The sequence below is a fragment of the Homarus americanus genome, unplaced genomic scaffold (assembly GCF_018991925.1).
Source record: "Homarus americanus isolate GMGI-L3 unplaced genomic scaffold, GMGI_Hamer_2.0 scaffold19066, whole genome shotgun sequence".
In the NCBI taxonomy this organism is placed as follows: Eukaryota; Metazoa; Arthropoda; class Malacostraca; order Decapoda; family Nephropidae; genus Homarus; species Homarus americanus.
The window spans coordinates 578,512-602,138 of record NW_024716903.1 but is presented as its reverse complement, the minus strand read 5'-3'; the positions used below and the strand labels follow the sequence as shown (position 1 = coordinate 602,138).

At 35.0% G+C, this 23,627-nt stretch overlaps 1 protein-coding gene across 2 annotated transcripts in view; it reads left to right on the top strand.

The window, feature by feature from the left end:
- Positions 1 to 19,773, top strand: part of LOC121858540 (dynamin-binding protein-like) — a 32,286-nt gene extending 12,513 nt beyond the window's left edge. The window contains exons 10-22 of one of the 2 annotated variants that reach the window (XM_042355030.1): positions 1,161 to 1,331; positions 2,666 to 2,787; positions 3,048 to 3,184; positions 3,625 to 3,755; positions 4,406 to 4,642; positions 4,808 to 4,969; positions 6,068 to 6,250; positions 11,931 to 12,122; positions 12,721 to 12,895; positions 13,864 to 14,360; positions 15,409 to 15,564; positions 15,825 to 16,044; positions 19,537 to 19,773. In XM_042355030.1, the coding sequence (XP_042210964.1) occupies positions 1,161 to 1,331; positions 2,666 to 2,787; positions 3,048 to 3,184; positions 3,625 to 3,755; positions 4,406 to 4,642; positions 4,808 to 4,969; positions 6,068 to 6,250; positions 11,931 to 12,122; positions 12,721 to 12,895; positions 13,864 to 14,360; positions 15,409 to 15,564; positions 15,825 to 15,995 (2,334 nt within the window). In that variant the 3' untranslated portion in view covers positions 15,996 to 16,044; positions 19,537 to 19,773. Of the gene's footprint in view, positions 1 to 1,160; positions 1,332 to 2,665; positions 2,788 to 3,047; positions 3,185 to 3,624; positions 3,756 to 4,405; positions 4,643 to 4,807; positions 4,970 to 6,067; positions 6,251 to 11,930; positions 12,123 to 12,720; positions 12,896 to 13,863; positions 14,361 to 15,408; positions 15,565 to 15,824; positions 18,801 to 19,536 lie in introns of those variants that run through there. The other variant, XM_042355028.1, reaches the window with a different exon arrangement.
- The last annotated feature ends 3,854 nt before the right edge of the window (positions 19,774 to 23,627 follow it).

The window sequence follows — 23,627 nt, the reverse complement described above, 5'->3', positions numbered from 1 at the left end:
ATAGTAAAATTGTAATGGGGTTTTGTTAATGGGAACTTTCTAATTACTTTTATTGTCATATGCAAAAAAAAAAATTGTAAATAAAAATTAGTTATTTGCTTATACGTAGTGATTATTCTTGCTGAATTCATTCCATCATATTGTACTGGACATATACAGTGCTTCAGGGATAGATGAGGACATGATGATGCAGTTTTCTATTCTACAAATGATGTAAAGAAGTGTAATCATGTACTGTATAATATATGCAGTACAGTACAGGTTCTCCCTTCCCAGTTATGGTGTCCCTGTCCGGGTTTTCAGTTCTCGTGGTATTATAAGTGTACTGTATCGACTACTTTTCTCATGGTTCCGATTTTTTTAATTTCTCAGTAGTGATGATGAGGTTTGACAATAGATGGCTGCTGTGTTGTGATTGTGCAGCTCACAGGAATATAATGATAATATTACTGTAATTGTAATTATAACAATACTATTATTATTATAAATGCACTGAGCGAGGCTGAGGCACTATGTTAGTTTGTTTATTCACTCACCATGCTTCTGTGACATGATTCTTAGTTGGTTTATCCGAAAATGTCTCTGAAATGTAGGTTTTGATTTATTGCCAGGTTTTATAATAGTGTATATCTTTTAGGTACTTTATCATAATTTTCCATGATTTAGATTGATGATATAATGCTAATAGGGTATTACATTGTCCATTTATATGGTTTTGTACCTGTGGGGTAAACTTTTGATGGTCCAGGGATATATCCCCTTTTCCACCATGTTAAAATGGGATCCTCAGTCACAGTCTTGCCAAGATTGGGGAAGGAGACTTGTAACTTTTTGTCAGTCTTTCAGGCCACCTCCCTCTATATAATGGATAGCTCAGAACCAAGAACAAACACAGACTTTCCCTATTCACTGTCATCCATTTGCTTTCACTGCTGCAACATCCTCATGAACTACTCGGTGCCTTGCTTTTCTGTCATTCATGCAGCTTCCTGGATGTCTATCCCACCTCACTCCTAGTGTGTCCTTCACTCCCTCTTCCATCTCCAAATATAGTAACTTAACTTTACCATATAGCTCAGCCATCATGTGCATGTATAATGACAAATGTTAAATGGAGGTGTTGAGAGCGTACATTAACTCAGGATTAATATATATTGCAGGTTGTAGAAGTGGCTAAGAAGTTTTTATCAGTGTTAGATAAAGTTGCATTTGAAACTGAAGAGGAGTTGCTGGTGGGTCGTGTGTTTCTGTTATGTGCTGATGAACTCTGTGAAGTTTACAAGGTCTATTGTTCCAACCACAACATTGCTGCTGAGCCCCTGTTAAAAAAGGTAAGGGTGTGATAATGCATGGTTAAATTTCATCATCATATCTTGTTGAATACTCTGATCAATATCCAAGCTGTTTCATGTGTTAGGTTCCATAATTGAGTAACATATTTTGTAAAAAGATTTTTATTTTTCATTTTAGGGAGTAGGTGTTTAATTATACAGGTATTTGAAAGTTTCTATGTATTTATCAGTGAATTAGATATTGATTCTTAACTTGATGATCTGAACCATCCTAACATATTTTGACAACAATTTCTGTTAGACTTTCAACTGGGAGTGTCTTTAAGTTTACAGCCCATCTCGTGTGCACTTGTGAGCACTTTATGGGTATGTTGCGATGGTTTGCACCTTAATGATCATTGTTTGTTTATATTGTTGAAGGTATTGTGTGGATTTATGCTATGTAAAATGTATCTAGTTTAAAGCTACCATAGAAATGCTAGAACTAGAAAGAATATAAAAACAAGGCTCACTGCTTAAGATGTTCATTTAATATGGAATAGACAAGTTGCCATCTCTTGCAATATAGATGGCTGGAAAAATTAATAATTTGACACTTGATTCACTGTTGTGTGGCTATGTAGGTGACAGCTTAAAGCAAGGGTTCATGGACCTCCGGGGGTATGTGAAGCCTGATCAGGGGTTACAGGAGGTTCATTTTGAATGTACACAGAATTTTTATGATTTTTCATTTTTATTTTGATGATACACATACAATACAGTAGTTTACTAAAGAAAAAAAGAAATATGACTGAGACACTGAGGCAAAGGGCTACAACGACCATAAAATGTTCGTAACTACTGGCTTAGAGAAAGCAATGGTTATGAGTTCTAATCAGTAGAGGATGACGCCTCAGGAGTGTTTTATGGCATGTTGTCTTTGTGCTGATATACTATAGAATCGCGAGAGTCAGGGACAGCAGCAGTGTACAAGCAGTGCAGCTGAAATGCTTATTATTGTCCAGCTGACTACTGTATTTTGTTATACGTTTAATTTTTATTGCACTAGATAAACGAGACTTTAAAGTTCTTTTAACAATTGCCTTGTCACATGGAAAGTTTTCTCGATTATTTTTAATTCAAGAATTATGTGTTATCAAAGAACATAAGTGAGTGAACACATTGTATATGGCATCAAGTTATACATGGGAGATGCTGTACAGTATTACTATTTGATATAGTGGAACAAGTTGGTAGGTAGATTGGTATTTGAGTGGTTTCATTCTTATGCTTATAATAAAACACCTATATGTGCCCGCATCAGTGTAAATATTTAAAACACTCATTGTTAACTACTCATCTTAAATGTTTTAGTCACCTGGATATTATTTCAGTATGTGGAAGAACCTGAGCCTGCAGCATTTCTTCACTGGGTTCTGGGTGAACTTCAGCAACAGAAGATTCAACTGATGGACATGAGGTCTGTCCTCATTAAGCCTGTCCAGAGAGTTCTTAAGTAAGTATGTGAGAGTGATGGAAACCTCCACACCTTGAACAGGTCACCACCTGGTGTTGGGACACGTTGACTGTGGCTCATAAGGTCCCAAATTGCAAATTAAAGTGTTTAAATGGCTCCAAACATTGATTGTAACTACAAAAGTGTAAATATGGCATCTAAAAGATATACAAATTGGTTAATTAATAAATGAAAAGAAGTGAAATCATTTCAAGCATCATTAACCCTTTATATGCGTGTGTCTTTATTAACCTGGACAGATACCCTCTATTTCTGGATCGACTAGTGAGTGAGACGCCGCGTGGCCACCCTGACTACACAGATCTGATCGAGGCTAAAACGAAGATGGCAAATGTTGCAAAGGAAATCAATGACTATACCAAGAGACTTGATTTAGGTAAGACTGTCGGTTAACTTGTAAGTGTTAAGAGTTACACTGTATCATTCCTTCCCCTCATCTCTCCTCCATGACAAAAACAAATGTAAAATTAAACCGAGACCTTAACTTTCATGAATGTGCAGCACAGTACGCATATTTTTTATTTACTGATGCATAGTATCCAGTACTATACCAAATTTTATATACTGTACTGTACTCGCATGTGTGTGTGAGAGAATGAGTGCACATGTGTGTGTGAGAGAATGAGTGCACATGTGTGTGTGAGAGAATGAGTGCACATGTGTGTGTGAGAGAATGAGTGCACATGTGTGTGTTATCAAAGTGTTATCAGGGAGTCACATTTTGTTTACTTGAAGCTGTTTGCTGTTGTGTGTGAACCATTATTAACCTTATTCAGCAGTTATTGTTAATTGACGAGGATCTAAATTATGTTTCAGTTAACAAGTACCGTTTTGAGAGTGATCAGTCTCTTCACAGTAAGATGCAGAGGGTTTCCTTACATTCTGTGGCAAAGAAGTCGGCAAGAATCTCAACCCTTGTGTCAGAGATGTTGGGAATTATGAATCAGGTAAAGTCACACATACTGTACTTCTATTTAGGTGTTGCTAGGGCACCGAATTTTATTTTAGTGAGTATTTGATATTGATTATAGTTTTAACATAATAGTAATATATCAGGTTACATGATATGTTTGTATATAGCTCTGTATAATTCTATGTACTATGCTCATTGCACATAACATGTTTTATTGGATCGTTGACATTTAAGCCTAAATATATACAGTATACAGTATCTCAGTAGGTGGTGCTAATGAAGAAGAAAGTTGTGTACAGTAGTATGTGTGCTGGTGCACCTGGTTGTTCAACTGTAAAAGACTTATATTGGTCATATGGACTCAGGAAGAGAGGTATTCTCTCTTTGTTGGCTCTTAGACCTGATGTCTATCTATGACCACTAGAACTAGACCCTTCCATTCAGCTTTACTTCTTGTTACTACCATCCTTCTCTGTGGCTCCTCCAGTCTTGCATCTAGCACACCACTCGTAACATTATCACTCCATCACTTTCTTTGCCTTCCTAAAGAGAATTATCAGCTATTAAAATTGTATTAGTAACTGAGAAAGTGTGCATTGTTTCCCTAAATTGAGAAGAATATTGAATGGATATTGAAAATACATTTTTTCTTATGCAAAATTAAGATTTCTTCTCTTTCAATAGACAAAAGATCCAGATTTTGATGAAGAAGTTGCAAAGTTTCGATCCATGCAGAAAGCAGCAGCGGCAATGACAATGAATGTAGGAGTTGTAGTGCAGAGCATAAAAGCCAGACACAAGGCTGAGCTGGAGATTGCTAAGGGACTGGTTGCCACTCTACATCAAGTAGCAAGAACTCCCGAGATTGAAGCAATACAGAAGACAGCATCAGACTCTTGCAATAGACTCTTTGAAATGTTTGTGAGTATACTGTATTATATAAGATAATGCCAGATTGTAGTAAAGTTTGTGAGTATAATAAATGTATAAGTATACAGAGATAAGACCTGAGTGTTGGAATTTTCTTTCTCAGTAAATATCTCAGCTATTATAGTACATATAATTAATGCTGTGCATAACCCTCAGGACAATTTTGTGAAGCATCGTGTCATCATGGTGGTGAAGCAACTGTTGTGCCTGTGTGAGGTGCCGGAGCGGCTCATAATGAAGAGAAATGACAAGTTATTGGACTATGATAATGCACAGTACAAGTTGGACAGGAACAGGGATCTAACCAGGACCAGAATTGTAAGAATAATTACCAGGTGTATATATTTTATTATTAATGTGGAACAAATGGTATAATTTTTTACATGAGGGCTTTTTCTTCTTGGCCAACATTTGATTCAATAATAAAATTCTCTCTTGATAGTTGCACAACATTATACTGAATATATGAAATACGTAGAATAATTTAGTGTTATCCTTACAAGTAAATCCAGAAGGTAACTTGGGTTTTTACACCTATTTGCCTGTTCATTTATATAGAAACAGTTTCATTGTATCTAGTATTTCAGAGGTGTTTGATTCATACAGGTGTTTGTCTCAATTGTAATAACTTTGTTACTGATATAAATAATGTACGTAATACAGATTTTTGATCAGATTGAAGAAGATGATTTGACAACTATTTATAAACTGATGATTGTTGAGAACAGTTCATATATCTGTATAATGCCTATTAAAGCCTGTTAATCAACTCTCTCAGAGCAATCTTAGCCCTAAAAGAGGCATTGGAAGCCCCAACTGCCTTTAAAGACTGAGGGATAATAAGCCTTAGAGTCATACAGCTTCTGTATAACATATTACTCATGTAAGTGAGTTAGTTATAAAGCAGTGCTTGCAGCTCCAGCCTCAGAGAGGAGGTTTTAGGTTGGGCTTTGCAGTTCTTGGTGTTGTACAGATGGCAAAAGGGGATTTTTACCATGCTTCTACATTGTTTTATAAGTACAGTACAGGTATTACATATGATAACCTAACTAGGCAGTTGGTGAGCTGTTTAATTCAATGTCTTGTTTCTACTACCCTAACAGCAATTGTCCATTTTGGTTTATTAAGTGGGTCTCCAGGTGGGCTAGGGGCTGATGTGCCTGTGTGACCTAGGGTAGCATTACAGGATAGTACTACTCCCAAAATTGGTTATGGGGCTCTCTAATATATTGAATGTTGATGCTATAATGTGTTACTGCACTTCAATGAGTAAGGCCTTTAAAGTGTACTGTATACGTATGCTAGATTAGTAATTAAACTAGCCATCAACAATTACAGATTAAGAGGGATGCAGCTATGTGGTTCATTATTATTATGAAGTACTCAAGAATAATTTTGAATATCTTTCACTGACAGCTGGAGGAGGAGTTGTCACAAGCCAAGGGGACATATGAAGCTCTGAATATGCAGCTGATGATGGAGCTGCCTGTGCTAATAAACTGTGGGACTGAAGTAATGGTTCTTGCCACACGGTCATTTGTTGCTGCTCGTATGTACCTTCAGGGCCACTTAGCTCAACAGTATCTCCGTCTGGCTCAGGTAAATGAGGCCTTAGCCATATTGTGTTTTTAAGATCAAGAAATTATTGATTGAAGTTAAATATTGATAAAGTGAGTGTTGTGAGCTCCCTTACATCAGCTAAACTTTGTATTATATTTATGTTTTATAGCTTGGAAATCTATACAATTAGTAAATAGAATGAATTTATTTGGGGAGAAGACATGACCGCATTAGTGACTACCAAATTAAAAGTTTTATTGAATGCCCTGTACATGTAGAGTCACGGAAAAAAATAAATCCTGTCAGTCTTCTGTCCCATCCGTGAACCTTGAGATTCATGAACCTGTGAATCTGAGACATAACACGCCTCAGTGCACCATCTGTGCACAGGTTTATGAGTCGCGGGTCTGAGGACTGACAGGACTTTTTTTCGTCACTACATATGATACATATTTTTTTTTTTTTTATCATCTTACCAGTTTTCTTCCACTTCATATAGGGTGACCACAAACAAAATCACACACACACGCACAGTTTATGGGAAGGTGGAAAGAATAAATCCAATGGCGTGAAACAAAAAAAAAAGCTAGATACTAGGAAAGTACTACTGTAAAAGATTGGAAGGTGTGAAACAAAGATAGATAACATGAAGGTAAAAGAATAAATCAATAAATCCAATGGTGTAAAACAGGAACACGTACAAAAGTTAGATAAATAAGAAGATAAAAGGGTTCAGTAAAACTAATGGAACAAAACAAGAATAAGGAGTAAAACCAAAAGGTATAAATCAAAACAAGTGAGGAGTTGGAGAAAGAAAGTTTTGGTGTTCAGTCCATCACTCGCTCATCCTTGCTTGTGGTTCTCCACCGTGAATCTAATTTCAGCTTACACGGCAAAGTTTTCTCTCTATGTGTTTGTTTAATACAAGTTAAATTAGGTATGGTTTGGTTTGGTAAGTTTAGGTTAAGTTTGATTAGTTTGTTAGGGTTGATTTGGTTTGGTTAGTTTAGGTTAAGTTTGATTAGTTTGTTAGGGTTGATTTGGTTTGGTTAGTTTAGGTTAAGTTTGATTAGTTTGTTAGGGTTGATTTGGTTTGGTTAGTTTAGGTTAAGTTTGATTAGTTTGTTAGGGTTGATTTGGTTTGGTTAGTTTAGGTTAAGTTTGATTAGTTTGTTAGGGTTGATTTGGTTTGGTTAGTTTGGATTTGATTTCAATTTGCTTAGGTTAGGTTAGGAATGCTTACTCATCAGGTAAAAAAAACAAGGTTTCTTAATAATTTTGGTGAGGTTCTTTATTTACAATACAATACTACTTAATGAATTGGAAAATAAAGCTAGGTCAGAAAACTTGACGTGTTTCCTTAATATGTATTTTAAGTTCAAAGAAAATATTAAATAATAGCAAACAAAATGGTGTGAATAAAGGTTTTCCCACATTAGATATTTTATGTTTCAAGAAATTTTATTTTTATGCCATGAAAATAAAGTAAAAATACTGTATAGATTATAAATGCAGTGTTGCTATTATAAGTTTTAAGAGGATTATAACTGAAAGCAAAGGAAAATTTTGGGTGTGTGCAAATAAAAATATCTCCAATGGAAGTTTGGACATTATGTTTCAAAGATAAAAAGAAAAATGCAGAAACAATAAAATATTTTAGGGTACAAAGATGACTGCTCCCAAGAGGACAGCTGTCAATGAGGTTAAGTGTGGATTAATGTTGGAGGAAAGGTGGGGTTGGTGGTCCCTGGCAGAGTCAATTTAATCCTCTGTGAAGGTCAGACCTGCTGCTCACACCACAGCTATTGAAACACTGCTATATATATATTGCTCTTCTCCTCCCTGTCACTAGTAATTGTTTATGATTATACAATGGATTTAAGTCACTTATATATGTTTCTGTACACTTAGTTGTAGAGAAACTATAAGTAAAGTATAACAATTAATTGAATGTCATATTTTTATGACTTTTTTACTTAATTAAATGTCATATTTGTATGACTATTTATAGTAAAAAACTGAAAATATGATTTTTTCTCATAAAAATTCTTGTAATGTTATGCAATGTCCCCAACACTGTGTTTACCAATGAGATCTGTTTGGTGACCCTGATTTCCTTTAACTATCAGACACTTCCCAAAATGTTTCCCTCACTAAAGAGTTGAGGAAAATAGTAGTACTGTACTTTATATGAGTACTAATACAATTATGAGTCATTAGTTTGTAAAATTTATCTGTTATCTTAGCACTAGAGAATATTTGTAAAACTGAAGTAATAGTTGTCATATGAATAAAATAATCTAACTTGCAGACTCCTGACCCAGTCACCTGATGTTGACTTGTCACATTAGATCATGACTGGGTGGTTTCTGAATAAGATGCTCAGTTCTCACGCAGATACGATACAGTGAGAAAGTCACACCGAGCTAACAGGTTCAATTTCAGGAATTTTATTCAGAAAAATAATTGCAGTTCAAGTACTGTACAGACTTTAGGTATAAAGAGCACAGGTACTGTACAGTAATTTGAATGTTGTGACTGTATCATCTCACAATTTGGGTGCCTTAACACTGCTGTATTGTCTTCTCTTTTAGGTTGTTGTTGCTAGTACTGTAAATACTGTACAGTACAGGTGTTTGTCTTATATAGTTGTTAAGTGACTGATTCCTTGAGAAATTTTCCAAAGCAAAAATTTGGTTACAGCAAAGTGTTTATAAATTTTTTGAACATTTAATATGATGTACATCATTGTAATTTGGAAATGATTGTAACTGTCTTTACTTTGATTATTACAAGAAATTAAATTAGTTTTGACATGAAATAGATATTAAGTGGATGTTATGTAAAGTTAATGTGATTTTGTGATCCTTATATGACAAACTGTATACAGTCCATTCCAGTACAGTGCAGTACAGTATAGTTCAGTGTTTAGTTTGGGATATTAGTGGTTTTCTTTTTCATCAGTTCTTTCATAACAGATATTCAGAATTTAATTATTTTTTTGTATCTCCTGTTGGGACCATCGACCCAATGGGGGGTATGTACTGGGATAGGTGACATGAATTAACAAATTTCTAATCTCATGTGGGCTATTCCCCATAAAAAAAAGAAGATATACCAATACTTAAGGATGGATAAAGAAAGGGCAACCAATGAGGTCAACGAAGTACTGCACTGTACAGCCACACACCTGGTGGACCTGTCATTCAGTGGTTGACATAACCATTGCAAACAAAGGCTCATCTTATGAGTAAAATAATTCGCTAATATTATGGAAAGATAATGTAAATTGACTATTTCTGCAAACTATTCATGAATATTCTTGTTACAAGAGAAACAAATGTGTTGATTTTATGAGAACAATGGAATGTGCAGAAGTCTGTTCTTAATAACCTGAAGTTTTCATTCTTTACACCTCCTATTAAAGGTACAGGTCTTTAAAATAATTAAAAACAACTATAAAATAGATTCATAAATGTCCCTTTTCTTAAACATGTACAGTATATTGTATATTTTGATGGGGGTGTTGAAAGTGCTAATTACTTGTATATCAGCCACCTGTTCTTACTTTAATTTGTCCAAGTTGAAGTCTAACTTGTATAATCTTTACTTCCCATTGTCTCAATTATATCTTTCCACATACCGTACTGTACAGTACTGTACTCCTCTTCTTTGATTTCCCCTTTATGTACGGTATCAGTAATGATTTGTATATTCTTTCTCTTTAGCCTGGTCCTCATTCCTTGTGCACATTGATATCCCTCATTTAATATGCATTTGTTCCTAGCCACAAAATGCTTAACTATATCCAGGGTGTCTACTGGTCTGGAAAACCTGGAAAAACCAGGGAATTGTACAAATAAACCTAGAATTTTATGTAAATTTAGTTCACCTTCAAAATTTTGTTATTTTGACAGCAATCTTACTATAAATTAATGATGTACTGTACTGTATTATAGGTAAATAATTAAACTTTTAGGAACAGATTCTAGTAAATAGTCCACTCCAATAACTATCATATTTCATGTTAGTGATCAAATAACCAAATATTACAGGTTATACCTACTAATTCTGTAATGAGTATTGTCAGAGATGAATTGTTCTTATAATTAAGTGACTTTATTTAAGTGGATTATTCCACATATTAATCACGAATCATATAAGTGGATCAGGAGTGTGATTTTCCGATTTTGCCGGGTTTCCAGCTTCTTTGGAACGTCCAGATCAACCCACGTGAATTTCACAAATCCGAGAAGAAAAATATGGAGGTGGGGGTGTGAAGGTCTATGCCGATATTCATCACTAGGCTTGAGGTGGGTCACAAAAGGGTCTTCAATGCCTTGATTAATATCATTTATATCATCTTTAAATTTTTTAATAGTATATATATATATATACATATACAGTGACCCCTCCGTCAACGAACTCAATCCGTTCCAGAAGGTCGTTCGTTAACCGAAAAGTTCGTTAACCGAAACCATTGTTTCAATGGGTTTTTGGGTAATTGGTTCCAGCTCACCGAAAATTTCCTAAATTCAAAAAAAATGGTAGAAAAGCTCACTTACTTTGAGGTGTGTATGTAGAAGGCTCCTGGATGATGATGATGATGATGATGATGATGGGAATTAGAATGGGGGTGGAGGAGAAGGAAGAAGAGAAGGCATTGGGGTGGAAAAGAAGTCACCCCATGGCACCATTTCACCCATAAAATTTTAGTTCTCTTGGTGTAATTCAAGATTATTTTCTTTAAATCAACACTGCACTGCATTATATATTGTCAATATGTAAAATATATTTCAAAATGACCAATAATTTGCTTGGAAACACAGAAAAAAAGCGTTTAGTTGAAGAGAGTCTCAAGCAAGATGTTACCTCCACTGAAAACAGAGAGAGACTAACGCCTGTTTGCTGTGTTAATAGGCTGGATGCCGCGCATTAAACTAGTCACTTTACCTTCAATTATGTTCAATAATTGTTAAAATGACTAAAAAATTAAATGTTAAACTTTTAAAATTATTGAATAGTATAAACTTCTTGATATTTACTAAAATAGTAAGGAATTTAAGCCCTAGAACCGATTAATGTATTGGCGGACTGATACTAAAGCTGGTTGCCCGGTCAGTGCAAGCGAAAACATCGGTTGATTCGTTAACCGAATTTTTTAGATTAACGAATTGAAGATCCTTATGGAAGGTTAGTTAACGAAATGTAGATTAACGGCGTTAGTTAAGCGAGGGGTATATATATATATATATATATATATATATATATATATATATATATATATATATATATATATATATATATATATATATATATATATATATATATATATATATATATATATATATATATATATATTACTGAAAACCTCTAATTTTGTTATTCTGCCATAATAAATGCTGAATTAATGTACCTGGAATTTTTCAAATTTACGCCTGAAAAACCTGGAAAAGTCCGGGAATTTTGTTTTGTCTGGCCAGTAGACACCCTGATCCCACATTTTTTTTAAACATTGTACAGCAGTTTTATTTTACTTCACTATAAGGTGTTATCTTGAGACCTGTTGACCCATCTTTTTAACAAATTAATAGTGCTGAATGATCTTGATGTTGCAATACTGGGTAATATTTGTGTACAGTAGTTGCAGTAATTTGATCAATTTCAAGAAAATGCCATTCTTTTGGGTGATTACTGGATGCTTAAAACTTTCCACCAGGTTCCTGGGTTAGCATATGCTGGAGAAGAAGACATGTTGGCCCAATTCCGTATCAAGTACCTTCAACAAATGGGAGAGTTTCGACAACTGAGCTTCATCCCTGTTGACTCCTTGCAGAGGTCCCTGCCTAGACCAAAGCCTCGGGGCCGCAAGAGCCAGGAAAATCCCTCAGTCAAGAAAGATGCTCCTGAGGTGAGTGGATGCCGAGTCCGTATACTAATATAGTGTAGTTATTAAAGAAACAAGAATAACCAAATATCAGATATAAGCTACATTAGTACCGGCTGGATAAAAAGTTATCTTATTGAATTTTTCAGTCAGTCAGTCTCAAGAATTGGTGTTGATAGGACTGGCTGACTGCTTTTATGGATAACTCCTGAATGGGTGACAGTAGAAGTAAGAAATAATAACCTTAGAAGCCATATACTGTACATAGGGTAACAAAGTAGCTTCAGGAAATACACTACTGTATAGACATTAGTGAAATAACAGAGAAGGAAAGAAAGCGACATAAGCCAGAAAAGTGCAAATGAAGGAAATGTTTAGATACAGAGTGGGAAAGTACAGATCTTGGGAATGATGAAGTGGAGTTTGAAAAAGCTTGATCAGCCAGTGTGTGATCCTGTAAAGTGATTGTGGTTAAGTTGTGCAGAACAGAATATTTCATTTATTATTTGAAGTTTTAAGAACTAGCTGCTAATTTGGTAGCCTTGTGGTCGTGGAGGATTGTAAAAAATCATTGATTTGTGTTTCTAAATACAGACATGGATTTTTTGATAATGTGTTTCAGTCAGTGAAGAAGAAAGTGTTAGGCAGTTACCCAGTAGAGTTGATCTATGTGGTGACTGAGGTCCACACGCCAGCTGAGGTGATGGAACTGACGCTCTACCCGGGAGACCATGTTGCCCTCCTCAAGAATAAAGATCCTCTGGGCAGGTCGGACCGCTGGTTCATGGATGATGGAGGCAAGTTCTTGCTATTGTAGTATGTTTTTATGTGCACATAAGTTAAAGTGATTAACCCTTCATGAATGAAATGAATGAGGATAATTTCAATGGTTATGTAACATAAGTCTAAACACTAAAGGGATAGATTGTATGATGATAGATGAAATGAAGTAGCTAATGTGAAAGTGACCAATCACAATACATCATCTTGACAATCAGCTAAGCAATAAATTACCTTATGGTAAGATGATGTACTGTACTGTATTCTACATTTCATTGATAATACTGTATGTCAACTGTGGCATGTATTTAAATTTTAGGGCTCACCTCAGTATGTTGCTTGATGAAAGATATCAATTCAACTTTGAGTTTCTCTTGTATTGTAGAAGTCATGAATATTGTTGGCCTGGTGAATATGGCAGGGCTGATGCTCTATCTAAGAACAGGGCAATGAGGGCTAATTCCATTCTCCTTTTCTTGGAATTTTTACTTTGGATTTTGTTCAAAAACCAAATTGTTTGTAAAATAATAGGATAATCTCCATCTTCTAGTGTATATATATATATATATATATATATATATATATATATATATATATATATATATATATATATATATATATATATATATATATATATATATATATATATATATATATATTGGAAGATGGAGATTATCCTATTATCTTACAAACAATTTGGTTATTGAACAAAATCCAAAGTATTGAAATGAGACCCTACAGAACAACAGATCCTTGTTTTCCATTAACCCCTTGTATATGGGGCATCTCTCTTTGTTAAATAAAATTGTCTGGCATTAGCCAAATAGAATATTAAAAAGGGCATCCCTGTGTGCTGAATAGAATCATCTGGCATTAGCCAAATAAAATATTGTAATTGTCGTCCTATAGTGAAGGGGTTAAGGGCCCACTGTATGTGTACAATATATATGTGTAAGTATAATATTTATTGTAATGGTGTTTGCAGATAACAAGGGCTTTGCAAGGGCAGCATTTCTAAGACCCCTCCAAGGACAGGAGAACAGGATGGGTGTGGTCACAGCTTTACCATCTGCAACATCACACACAGTAACACCTACACTACCTGTCCCTGCTCCCACACCCCGGCCATCCACCCTCCCACGTGCTGCTCCATCACCGCCCATACCTGAACGTCCACCACGCTATGAAGATCTGTTTCCCACCAGCACATCTTGTGGTCCTTCACAATTTACAAGTTTCTCAGCACAGGGACAGCAGGCTCCCCCGCCTCGCTACTCTCCAGGTCAAGCTCCTCAAAGTTCCTTGAAACAAGCTCCTCTGCCAAGTAAACCTGGCTATCATGAACAGATGCCTAGCACTTCTCTTCATGACTCACAAGTGTCTGAAAGTGTATATTACAGCCCACCTTTAGATAGACAGCAGTCACATGAATATAATTCTCCTGTTTCTGAAGATACCAACATATATGAAGAAATTGACCAGGTTTGTTACATCTGTATTTGAAGTGAAGAGACTTTTTAGTTAACTTTTGAGGATTAGCATTTTGTTCTGCACTATTTATTTGGAACTAGATTGTATTTGGCAGAGTTGTAAAAAGTACCAGATTTTGTTACTTAAGTAAAAGTATTGTTACATTGGCAAAATGTTACTCAAGTCGAATTAAAAGTATTAAGAGTTCAGTGTACTCAAGTATAAATAAAAGAGTATCTCATTCATAAAGTACTCAAGTACTGAAAGTAAAAATTGACAAAAAAATTATTAATCGTCTCAGATATTAAAATCAATCCACAATAAAAAAAACCCTCATAATATTACACAGGTTTATTTGCCAATTTTTCTATTGAGATTATCAATAACCAATTCTCAAAATTATGGCTGTCCAATTGGGGTCTTTTAGGCCTAAATATAAGTCCAGCATGACTAAACAGACGCTCACAAGCAGCATATGTGAAGAAACTCTTATGATTGGTTAGCTTCTAAGTTTGTCCTGTGTCCTGGGATTGGATATTTAAAACTTTTTTGTTTGGGGCATGTCACGAATAACATTTATTTTTTATTTAGAGTAAAAGTATTAGAATACCATACTTATGTAAAAGTATTTTGGCAAATAGAAGGTTAATGCTTTATTTTTAATATTATTGCATTACTAAAATAAGATGAGAAAGCCTTAATATCACATGTCTTAGTCCACATAGAGCAGATTAAAGTTACAAACAATTGTATTTTTATTATTGTTTTACAATTTGTAGGTCACAAAATTGGTGGTACAGCGGTAACGCGCATAACTCTCACCAATATGTCAAGGGCTCGAACCTTGGCTCACACACGTGAGAAGGTGTTATCCAGTGTGACCCTCACTACCAAACACCACAGGTTTCCCGGTTTCCGGTTTCCTCCTGTACTAACACTGGATAGACCGCCCAAACGGCTAGTAAGCTGATAAGCGGCGAATATGAAAAAAAAAATATAACCATTTAAAGATGAAAGTACGTATAGTTTAAAGTTACATAAGAATATTATCGGACTTCAGGGTACAGTGAATAGTGTTGCTGATCAGGAAGAGGAGGGTAGAGACAGTAGCCCGATCTATGAGGTTATTGAAGACGGTCAGCTGGTTCAAGATTCTGGTGGCATGAATATCGACATGCAAGCAGATCTCCCTGGACTGGCACCAGAGGAACCTCAGGTAAAAATTAGTCAAATAAATGTTCTTGTCCATTTGTTTTAATGCATGGACAGTTATAGATATCCACTTATTCTTCTTTTAACTTTAATTGTGTTGAGATAAGGACATGGAAAACCTATTCATCCAATATACGTACTGTAGTGACTCACATTCACATACAGTATATGCCGTGGATTCACTTGCTCTTTGATTCATGTTTTCATTTCTTTTAGACTCAGGCTACTTGAATATGCATGATTGATTCTATTTTTATTTTGCAGTTTTATTTTGCCCTGTACAACTTTGGTGGTTCTGATGCCACCCAATTGAACTTGGTTGCTGGGCAAGTGGTGTTAGTTCTGCATGCCAAATCTTCAGACTGGTGGTTTGTTGAAGACCGTAATGGCAACCAAGGATATGTTCCAGCATCATACCTCACCAGTTACACTTAAAGTTGCCTTCCCTCACCAAATTGAGGATCTGTTCCATAATTCAATTACAGTAAGTTTGTGTTTTTATCTTGTGTGTATATTTTAGAAAATTTCTGTCTACCAAACCCAGATGGTACTATTGAATATGATGAAAGCCGGAGTTTTATGTTCTGAAGTTAGAATTGACACCAATTTCCATTAAATTAGGTGTAAACTCCAAGCTGCTACCTGACTCAGAACCGTGTACTGAGAGTAACCATCCTTGAGCATGCCATACTGAATAGGCCATTTAGTGTTCTTTTGTTCATCTTTTAATATTTCCTTACATACATATTTTAATGTTATAGTATACATGTAGTTGTACATAAGCAGTGTTGTGAAAACCTCACATATAAGAAACATGAAGCCAGTGGTGATATTATTCAAAACTGTTATTAAAATTCACGGAAGCATTTCTGGTAATCTGTCTATTTGGTCAGCTGCTGTACAAGTGCCCGAGAATTATCTTATTTTTATAGTTGATTGGGGGGAGGGGGGTTGAGAAACAGGGCTGAGAGACTCCTGAGTGCTAGTTCATTGGACACATGCAAATACCAGTATTGTACTAATGACATGTTAAGTCAGATGTTGTTAATGAACTGTGAACTGTAAATGTACATTAAATATCACCAACTGGCATGGATGAAGACAAACAACATAGCTTTTGTAATTGGGTCTGTACAGTAATGCTCTAACTATTCATTGGAACATGAACACAGAATATGCTAGAATGTAAAGTTTCTAACATGCATATTAAAAAACGTGTAAAGTAAACTCAGTGAAGAGGAGTCAGCAAAAATTGTGTTATCTAATACCTGAGCTCAGTGACTACAGCATTACTGCCCAATGTCTGAAAAAATGATGAATAGGTTATACATATACTCTGAGTCTTTGACAGTGAAGTACTGTACTATATTTTACAGCATATAAGATACACCCATATTTCAGCAGGGAATATTTCAGAAATTTTTTTTGAATGTATCTTAAGCATTTAATGTTTACTTCTGCAAACATAATTTTTTATGTAGGTTGTGGCCCATACACTCATTCAGCGTCTCGGTTTCCATGCTTCGTCATATGGTTTACCACCTTAAGTTTGTAGCTTCTAGTGTAGCTTAATACTTTTTTCTCATTAGTCATAGTATTGTTAAAATGAGGGTAAACTCAGCTGTTTTTATTATCTTCCTTACTCGTCATACTAAGCACTCCAGAAACACTAAATGGCTATTGAATACACTAGTCTTTGCTATATACTAACGGATGGTGTTACGTACTTGCTACTGAGAACAAACGCGCTGCATCAGCTGTGTCCGTGATTCCCTATTACCGTTATAATTTTAAGTTACTTTAAATATCTAAATGATGCTTCCTTATAAAAATGGTAAGAGAAGTGTTGCAGATGCGTGCAAGTGAAGTGGACAGTAATGCTTATAGGATTTCAGAAATATTTTCTGATTATCAATGTGGAGTTGGGTGTACCATTATGCCAAACAGTTACTAATCACCTCAAGTTACCATCATTATCAATTATAAATCTAACTTTTATTTACAATAATTCTTTAACTAATTAAAAGTACATTAATCATAAAGTATATAAGAAAACAATAACATATTTTTAATTTTGGAAATGGGCTAGCTAGAGTAGCCTACTAGAGATGACAACTGGGGGATTCTTTAACCTACTAGAGATGACAACTGGGGGATTCATTAACCTACTAGAGATGACAACTGGGGGATTCATTAACCTACTAGAGATGACAACTGGGGGATTCATTAACCTACGGGAAATGACAGCTTCACATGCTGGACGTAAGGTGATTTTTTGAGACATTTTAAGAAAAAAAGAAATGCTTCTTATTTCCCGTGAAATACAGTAAGGTTTTACATAATTTTTCTTATGCCTATTAAGGAATTAGTATTTGTACAGTACAGTACAGTATATCATGTGTTTTCGACCTAATAGTTCTGTTGGACACTCATTGCCCTTCACGTAATAATTGTTTGTTAATCTACTGAATCTTTCTTAAACCATGTTAGAAAAATAATCCTAAAGCTTAGCAGAAATTTTATGGTATAAGTATAGTGTTAGTTTGTTTACCACATCAGAGTTGAATTCTTATTCTCAAGGGCTTTTATTAAAAATGGTCATATGTGTTGCTTCCATCAACTACGTGTATGTACTTGTTCTGCACCCTTGGGTCTGACGGCCTTTGCAACAATCATTGACTGAGGCCATGTTAATTTGGTAAGGTTGGTACTAATGATTATGCGATACATTGTGTAATCAATACGATGTATTCTGTACTCTGTATCATGTATAGTTAATTCAAAGAAAATAACAAGAATCACCCTTGTAAATGACTATTATTTAGAATTCTTGGTCTGGTGTGTCATATTGTATAATGCCATAAAGGTGCAGAAAATTTTTTGTTGACAAAAATGTGTCATATTCTTCAGTTAATGTTTAACTCACAGCTATTTCTGGAGGGAAAATTGTGCTAATTTAGTGTTGTTTCGTGTAAAGATGTACTTTCAGGAACACATAACCAGCGATAAGTGAGGACCCCTTCATCATCCCCTGTACTCTGCAATAGGTTTATGATTTTGATGGCATGTCCAAATTCCTCATTCTATCAGTCTATCGTGACTATTTGTGTATGTTAATGCTATTTTATTTTTTCATAATAGTTTCTAACAGATTTATTTCACAGTACAGTATATATAATTTCTGATTACAGTATAGTCTGCATTTACACGGTCAATTGAACCCGTAGAGGTCCGCATAAAACGAGAAACGCGTAAACGAAATAACAGAACATATGGGATTCATTGAAATAGAGACTGGGCCGACTCCCAAACTCCACTTTTTCCGACACAATACATACGTTGTAGTAAAAATAACATCTTAATTATATGATGGTATGCACTCACTTACGTTAGTAGAAAAGATGGCTGGGCACACGGGGATGGGGGGTTGGTTCCGAGGCAGAGGGCAGATTATTGGCCCTCACCTGTATCACTTGTATCAATTGTATCACTATCCACCACAGGGGATTGCAGGGCCTCTTTGTCAAACCCCTCAAAGTCCATATCCTCACTATCACTGACTTGGGCCGGCTGTGGTGGGTGGCGGGTGAAGAACTCTGTAATGTTTTGATGACTGGGCGACCTTGTGCATACCCTGCCCACTCCGCTTCCCTCGTAAATGATGAAATTTACCGCGTAATTAAAACATTTCATTCTGGCAAGGCACGGTGTAAATGACCAAATGCGTAAACAAAAACCGCGTAAATCCAGACTATACTGTATACTGTATCTGGACGTATTTTCATGTTAAATTTTTTTTTTAAGTACCGTATTGTATGGCATAAAAGACCCTCCCCCCATTTTAGTAGTTGTGTATTTTCCTCCTGTATCCATAGTTTTCTTAAAACAATATACAGTAAAAGTCCAGAAATCCGGACCACCTGAGAATCCGGACTTTTCGAAAACTCAAACTTAACAACTTTTTTTTTTTTTTTAGCTGGCTTTTGTGTGCATGCGTGAGCGCCACAGCTGCACAGCAACCACACGGTCGCCACTTTAAAACGAGCAATCAAACTGTGACAATGTATGTAATTTTGAATCCTACTCATTCCATTTACAGAGTACTGTACAAGCCCATAATAATGGCTCCTAAAGTAGATAAACTTCGTTGTGTGAAGAGAAAGAAGAACACATTGAAATTGAGTGACAAACTTGAAATAATTAAGAAACTAGAACGTGGTGTGAGCAATACTGTTCTAATGGAAACATATAACATTGGAAAGTCTACAATTTATGATATAAAAAAGGCAAAGAATAAAATTTTAGAATTCACAGCTTTATCTTTAAAACTGCTCTTTTAGATAAATGAAGCATGCTATATTTGCTAATGAATAAACTATCAAAATGTACCTGTTCATATCTTCTTTATTTCTCCTGAAATTTGAATTTTAAAAGTACTGCCTGAGAATCCGGAAAATCCAAAAATCCGGACCGACCCAATCCCCAAGCAGTCCGGATTTTTGGACTTATGCTGTATACAGTACCAGTAAATGTGAGGAATGAATGAAAATACTGGAATACCAATAAATAAATTACAAAAAAATGCTCAATTGCCAAATCAGGAAATAAAAGCCAAATGAAAGTTTAACACAAGTCAAGATTTGCATATATTGTACTGTACATTTGCACTCCCTGTTCACCGTAGCAGCTGCGACGCTATCTCTGCCGATTCCCTAGCAATGCTCCCTCCCCACCACCAACCCTCCCAGCCACCCTCCTGCTCCCCTACTGAGCCAGCTAACTCTTGTGCAAAGAAATGTATATTCCTTTTATATGTTTGCCCTTAGGACTATTATTTCTTTGACTTTTTTCACAACATGTATGTTGGATGGTAAAAATAAATGAAGAAAGTTACGTATAGGTATATCTCCCCGAAAATATGAGTTGAAAAAGAACAGCTTGGCCCAGTAGCCCGGTGGTTACAGAGACGAGTCTAACCTGGCTACAATGTCGCCAGCAATGTTAACAGATGTAAATGTGAAAAGAAAGTAATTTGTAAATCTTCATTTGTATCAGGTGTTTGTAGATTGAAAAGGAATGTTGCAGGTATGGCATTAACAGATTGTAATGCTTGTAAGAGTTCAGAAATGGTTACTGCTAAGCTACCTTTGAAGAGTTGGGTGTCTGCCGTACACACATTAATCGTCTCAGGGTATCGTCATCAGTACAGTCCAGAGTAATTACTGTATTATTGATCGACCTTTTATATTTACACTAATTATTTTTTAATTAATTAAAATTATAATAATTTTTGCAATAACATATTTTTAATTCTGGAGTTGGGTTCGGTAGAATTTTGCCTACTGGAGACAGCAACTGGGGGATTCATTAGCTTGTGGGAGACTGCAGCTTCACATATTGGATGCAGGCTGATTTTTTTTGCCATTTTTTAGACAAAAGGTCATCTTATAATTTATGCCATAAAATACGGTAGTTAAATCTCCTGTTACACACCAGCAAAAGCAAATTTCTTTTGACATTAATGATGGAAACTCCTTTTTTGTTAAACTGGGCTGAGGTATTGTTGTGATATATCTATACACAATTATTGGATAAAATGTATTGGTGTTTATTCTAGATAAGATGTTCATGATGTCTGGTACATGAATCGTTCAGTATGTGTACAGTACAGTACAGTACAGTACAGTCTTCTCTTCCATGGAATTAGCGGGAGATTATGACCTGGATGGGCCATTTTGTCAGTGCTATGCTCAGGGGATAATGATGTTTTTTACTTTTGTTATTTCTGGGTTCCTTTTAAATTAATTAGGTTAATGTTTATTGTTGGTTACTTGTGTCTTTAGCAGAGTACAACCATTACCAAAGCTTAATATATAAAATTGGCATTATTAAATTGTTATGAAGTTGGCCAGTTAACAAGACTTATATGATGATGTTGAAATTACACTTGTGCTGTTTTTTATTAACCCATTGTGCACTACGTATTTAGCACAGAGAAACCCTCATGCATAAGGGATTAATAGTGTAACATAACTTTTAAAACACAGCACAAGTTTTGCAATGTGATATTTTGAATGTTCACAAGAGTGGTAAGTATTTGGCTGGTGGTTTTGAATTTTATTTTCAGTTGGAAAATTTTAATTTTAGACATGAATTTATATTAAAGGATTTAATTAAATTAATATTTTGTAATTCAACACTTTAATATATTTAAAAAAAGATCAAGCATTCCAATTATACTGGGTACAGTAATTTTTATATTACAGTATTATTACTATTAAATTTTTTTTTAATAATTATGTACAGTGCAGTATATCCTTGATTTAAATGGGAATTCGGCACACACACACACACACACACACACACACACACACACACACACACACACACACTACTCACACACACTACTCACACACACTACTCAAGCTGCTTTCACAGGAGGCATTAACAGACCTAGGAGTTTCCCAGAATATTTCGAGAGAATTCATAAAAATATAAAAAATGACCGGAATCTCCTCGTGACAACACTGCATGCTACTATTTTACACATAGAATGATGGAAAAGTAATAAATTAAAAAAAAACACTACATACTGTATGTACCTTTAGTGTGGGGTGTAGTGGCCAAGTAAAGCTTGTTAAGCAAATGTGTATCAAGTAACTAATGTATTTCTGTTCAGTGAAACCTCCATATAATGGATTTCTCTCTCCATATAGGTCGTAAGTTGAAATGGTTGTAAGTCGGAAATGCTTAAATAACACTTAGAAAATCTAAAATGGGTGTCTCTTTTTCTTCTCAGTACCACAAAACACTCACTTTTAAGCTTGCCAGCCATTTTAAAATGAATTACAGATGGAAATTTTGTCTGTGTACTGACTTTGGGACTCAAAAATACATAATTTGACCCAATTTTTTTACGACTGAGGCAGGTCGTAAGTGCTGGTGGACGTAAGTCGAGTAGGTCGTAAGTCAGGGAGTACCTGTAATCTCTATATTTTTCGTTAAAGGAAGGTTTTACATGGAACGGACCCTAGATATAACGGAATTTCCTCTCCATATAGTCTGTTAAATAGAGGTTTTACTGTACAGAGTAAAGTATATTGAAATTGTGAAGACATCACTCACAAATCAAGGTTTTACTGTACCGATGTCTTTCTATATCTACATATTCACTGTTTAATTACATATATTATTTTTTACTTGAACTTGGGGGCTGAATGATTATATGAGCCCCAATCTTGTTACATTAGAATTGAGGGGGTGGGGGGCTTACCCTAGTGAACAGGTTGGAGCCCCATTTAATTTGCAATTAAATGTAATACAGGTATGTTAAAAAAGTTTACAAATGCAAGAAGAACTCATGCACTTCAGTTTCTTGTATGGTTCATAATTTTATTGTCACTTTTGTAGTAAGTGGATTCAATTGGGTTTTTGCACCAACTTGGCATTCTTAGTTTGACTCATTCCAGCTTTTTTATAGAAGTAATTTCTCATTGGCCTCCTGAGATGTGTGTGTAATATTGTGAAGGGTGAATGTAATTATTTCATCACATTCTAAAGAGTGTAATTCTCAACAAATTTACATTGCTCAAGTATGTATGTACATATATAAAGTTCTGCCATTAAAATTTTTGTAGGGTTATTGCAATAATTGATGAATTTTATGGCTTTTCCATTTTATAGTGTAATTAATTGCTGGTCCTGTTAATTTCTGATAACAAAAAACTATTATGCTCATAAACTGAATGTGTTCAATGTTCCCGCCAATTTTATAGATTTGCTGGTAGTACTGTAACTTAATTCTTAATTACTTCACTAATTACCATAATGAGGATTTTAATGGAGAACTGAATATATAATGAATCCATGACATGTATTCCTAATTGTGTTGTGACAAAACAATCAATATTAAGGAAAAGCTTTTATGTTTAGAGTTGGTCATTTTATTCTGTCTGTAATATATTTATTTTGAATACCGGGTATTAACTTCTCTTCAATAAAATTTATTTTACATACTGGCACTGTATATCAGTTGTTAATATTGAGACTTCATTTATCTTGTATTAT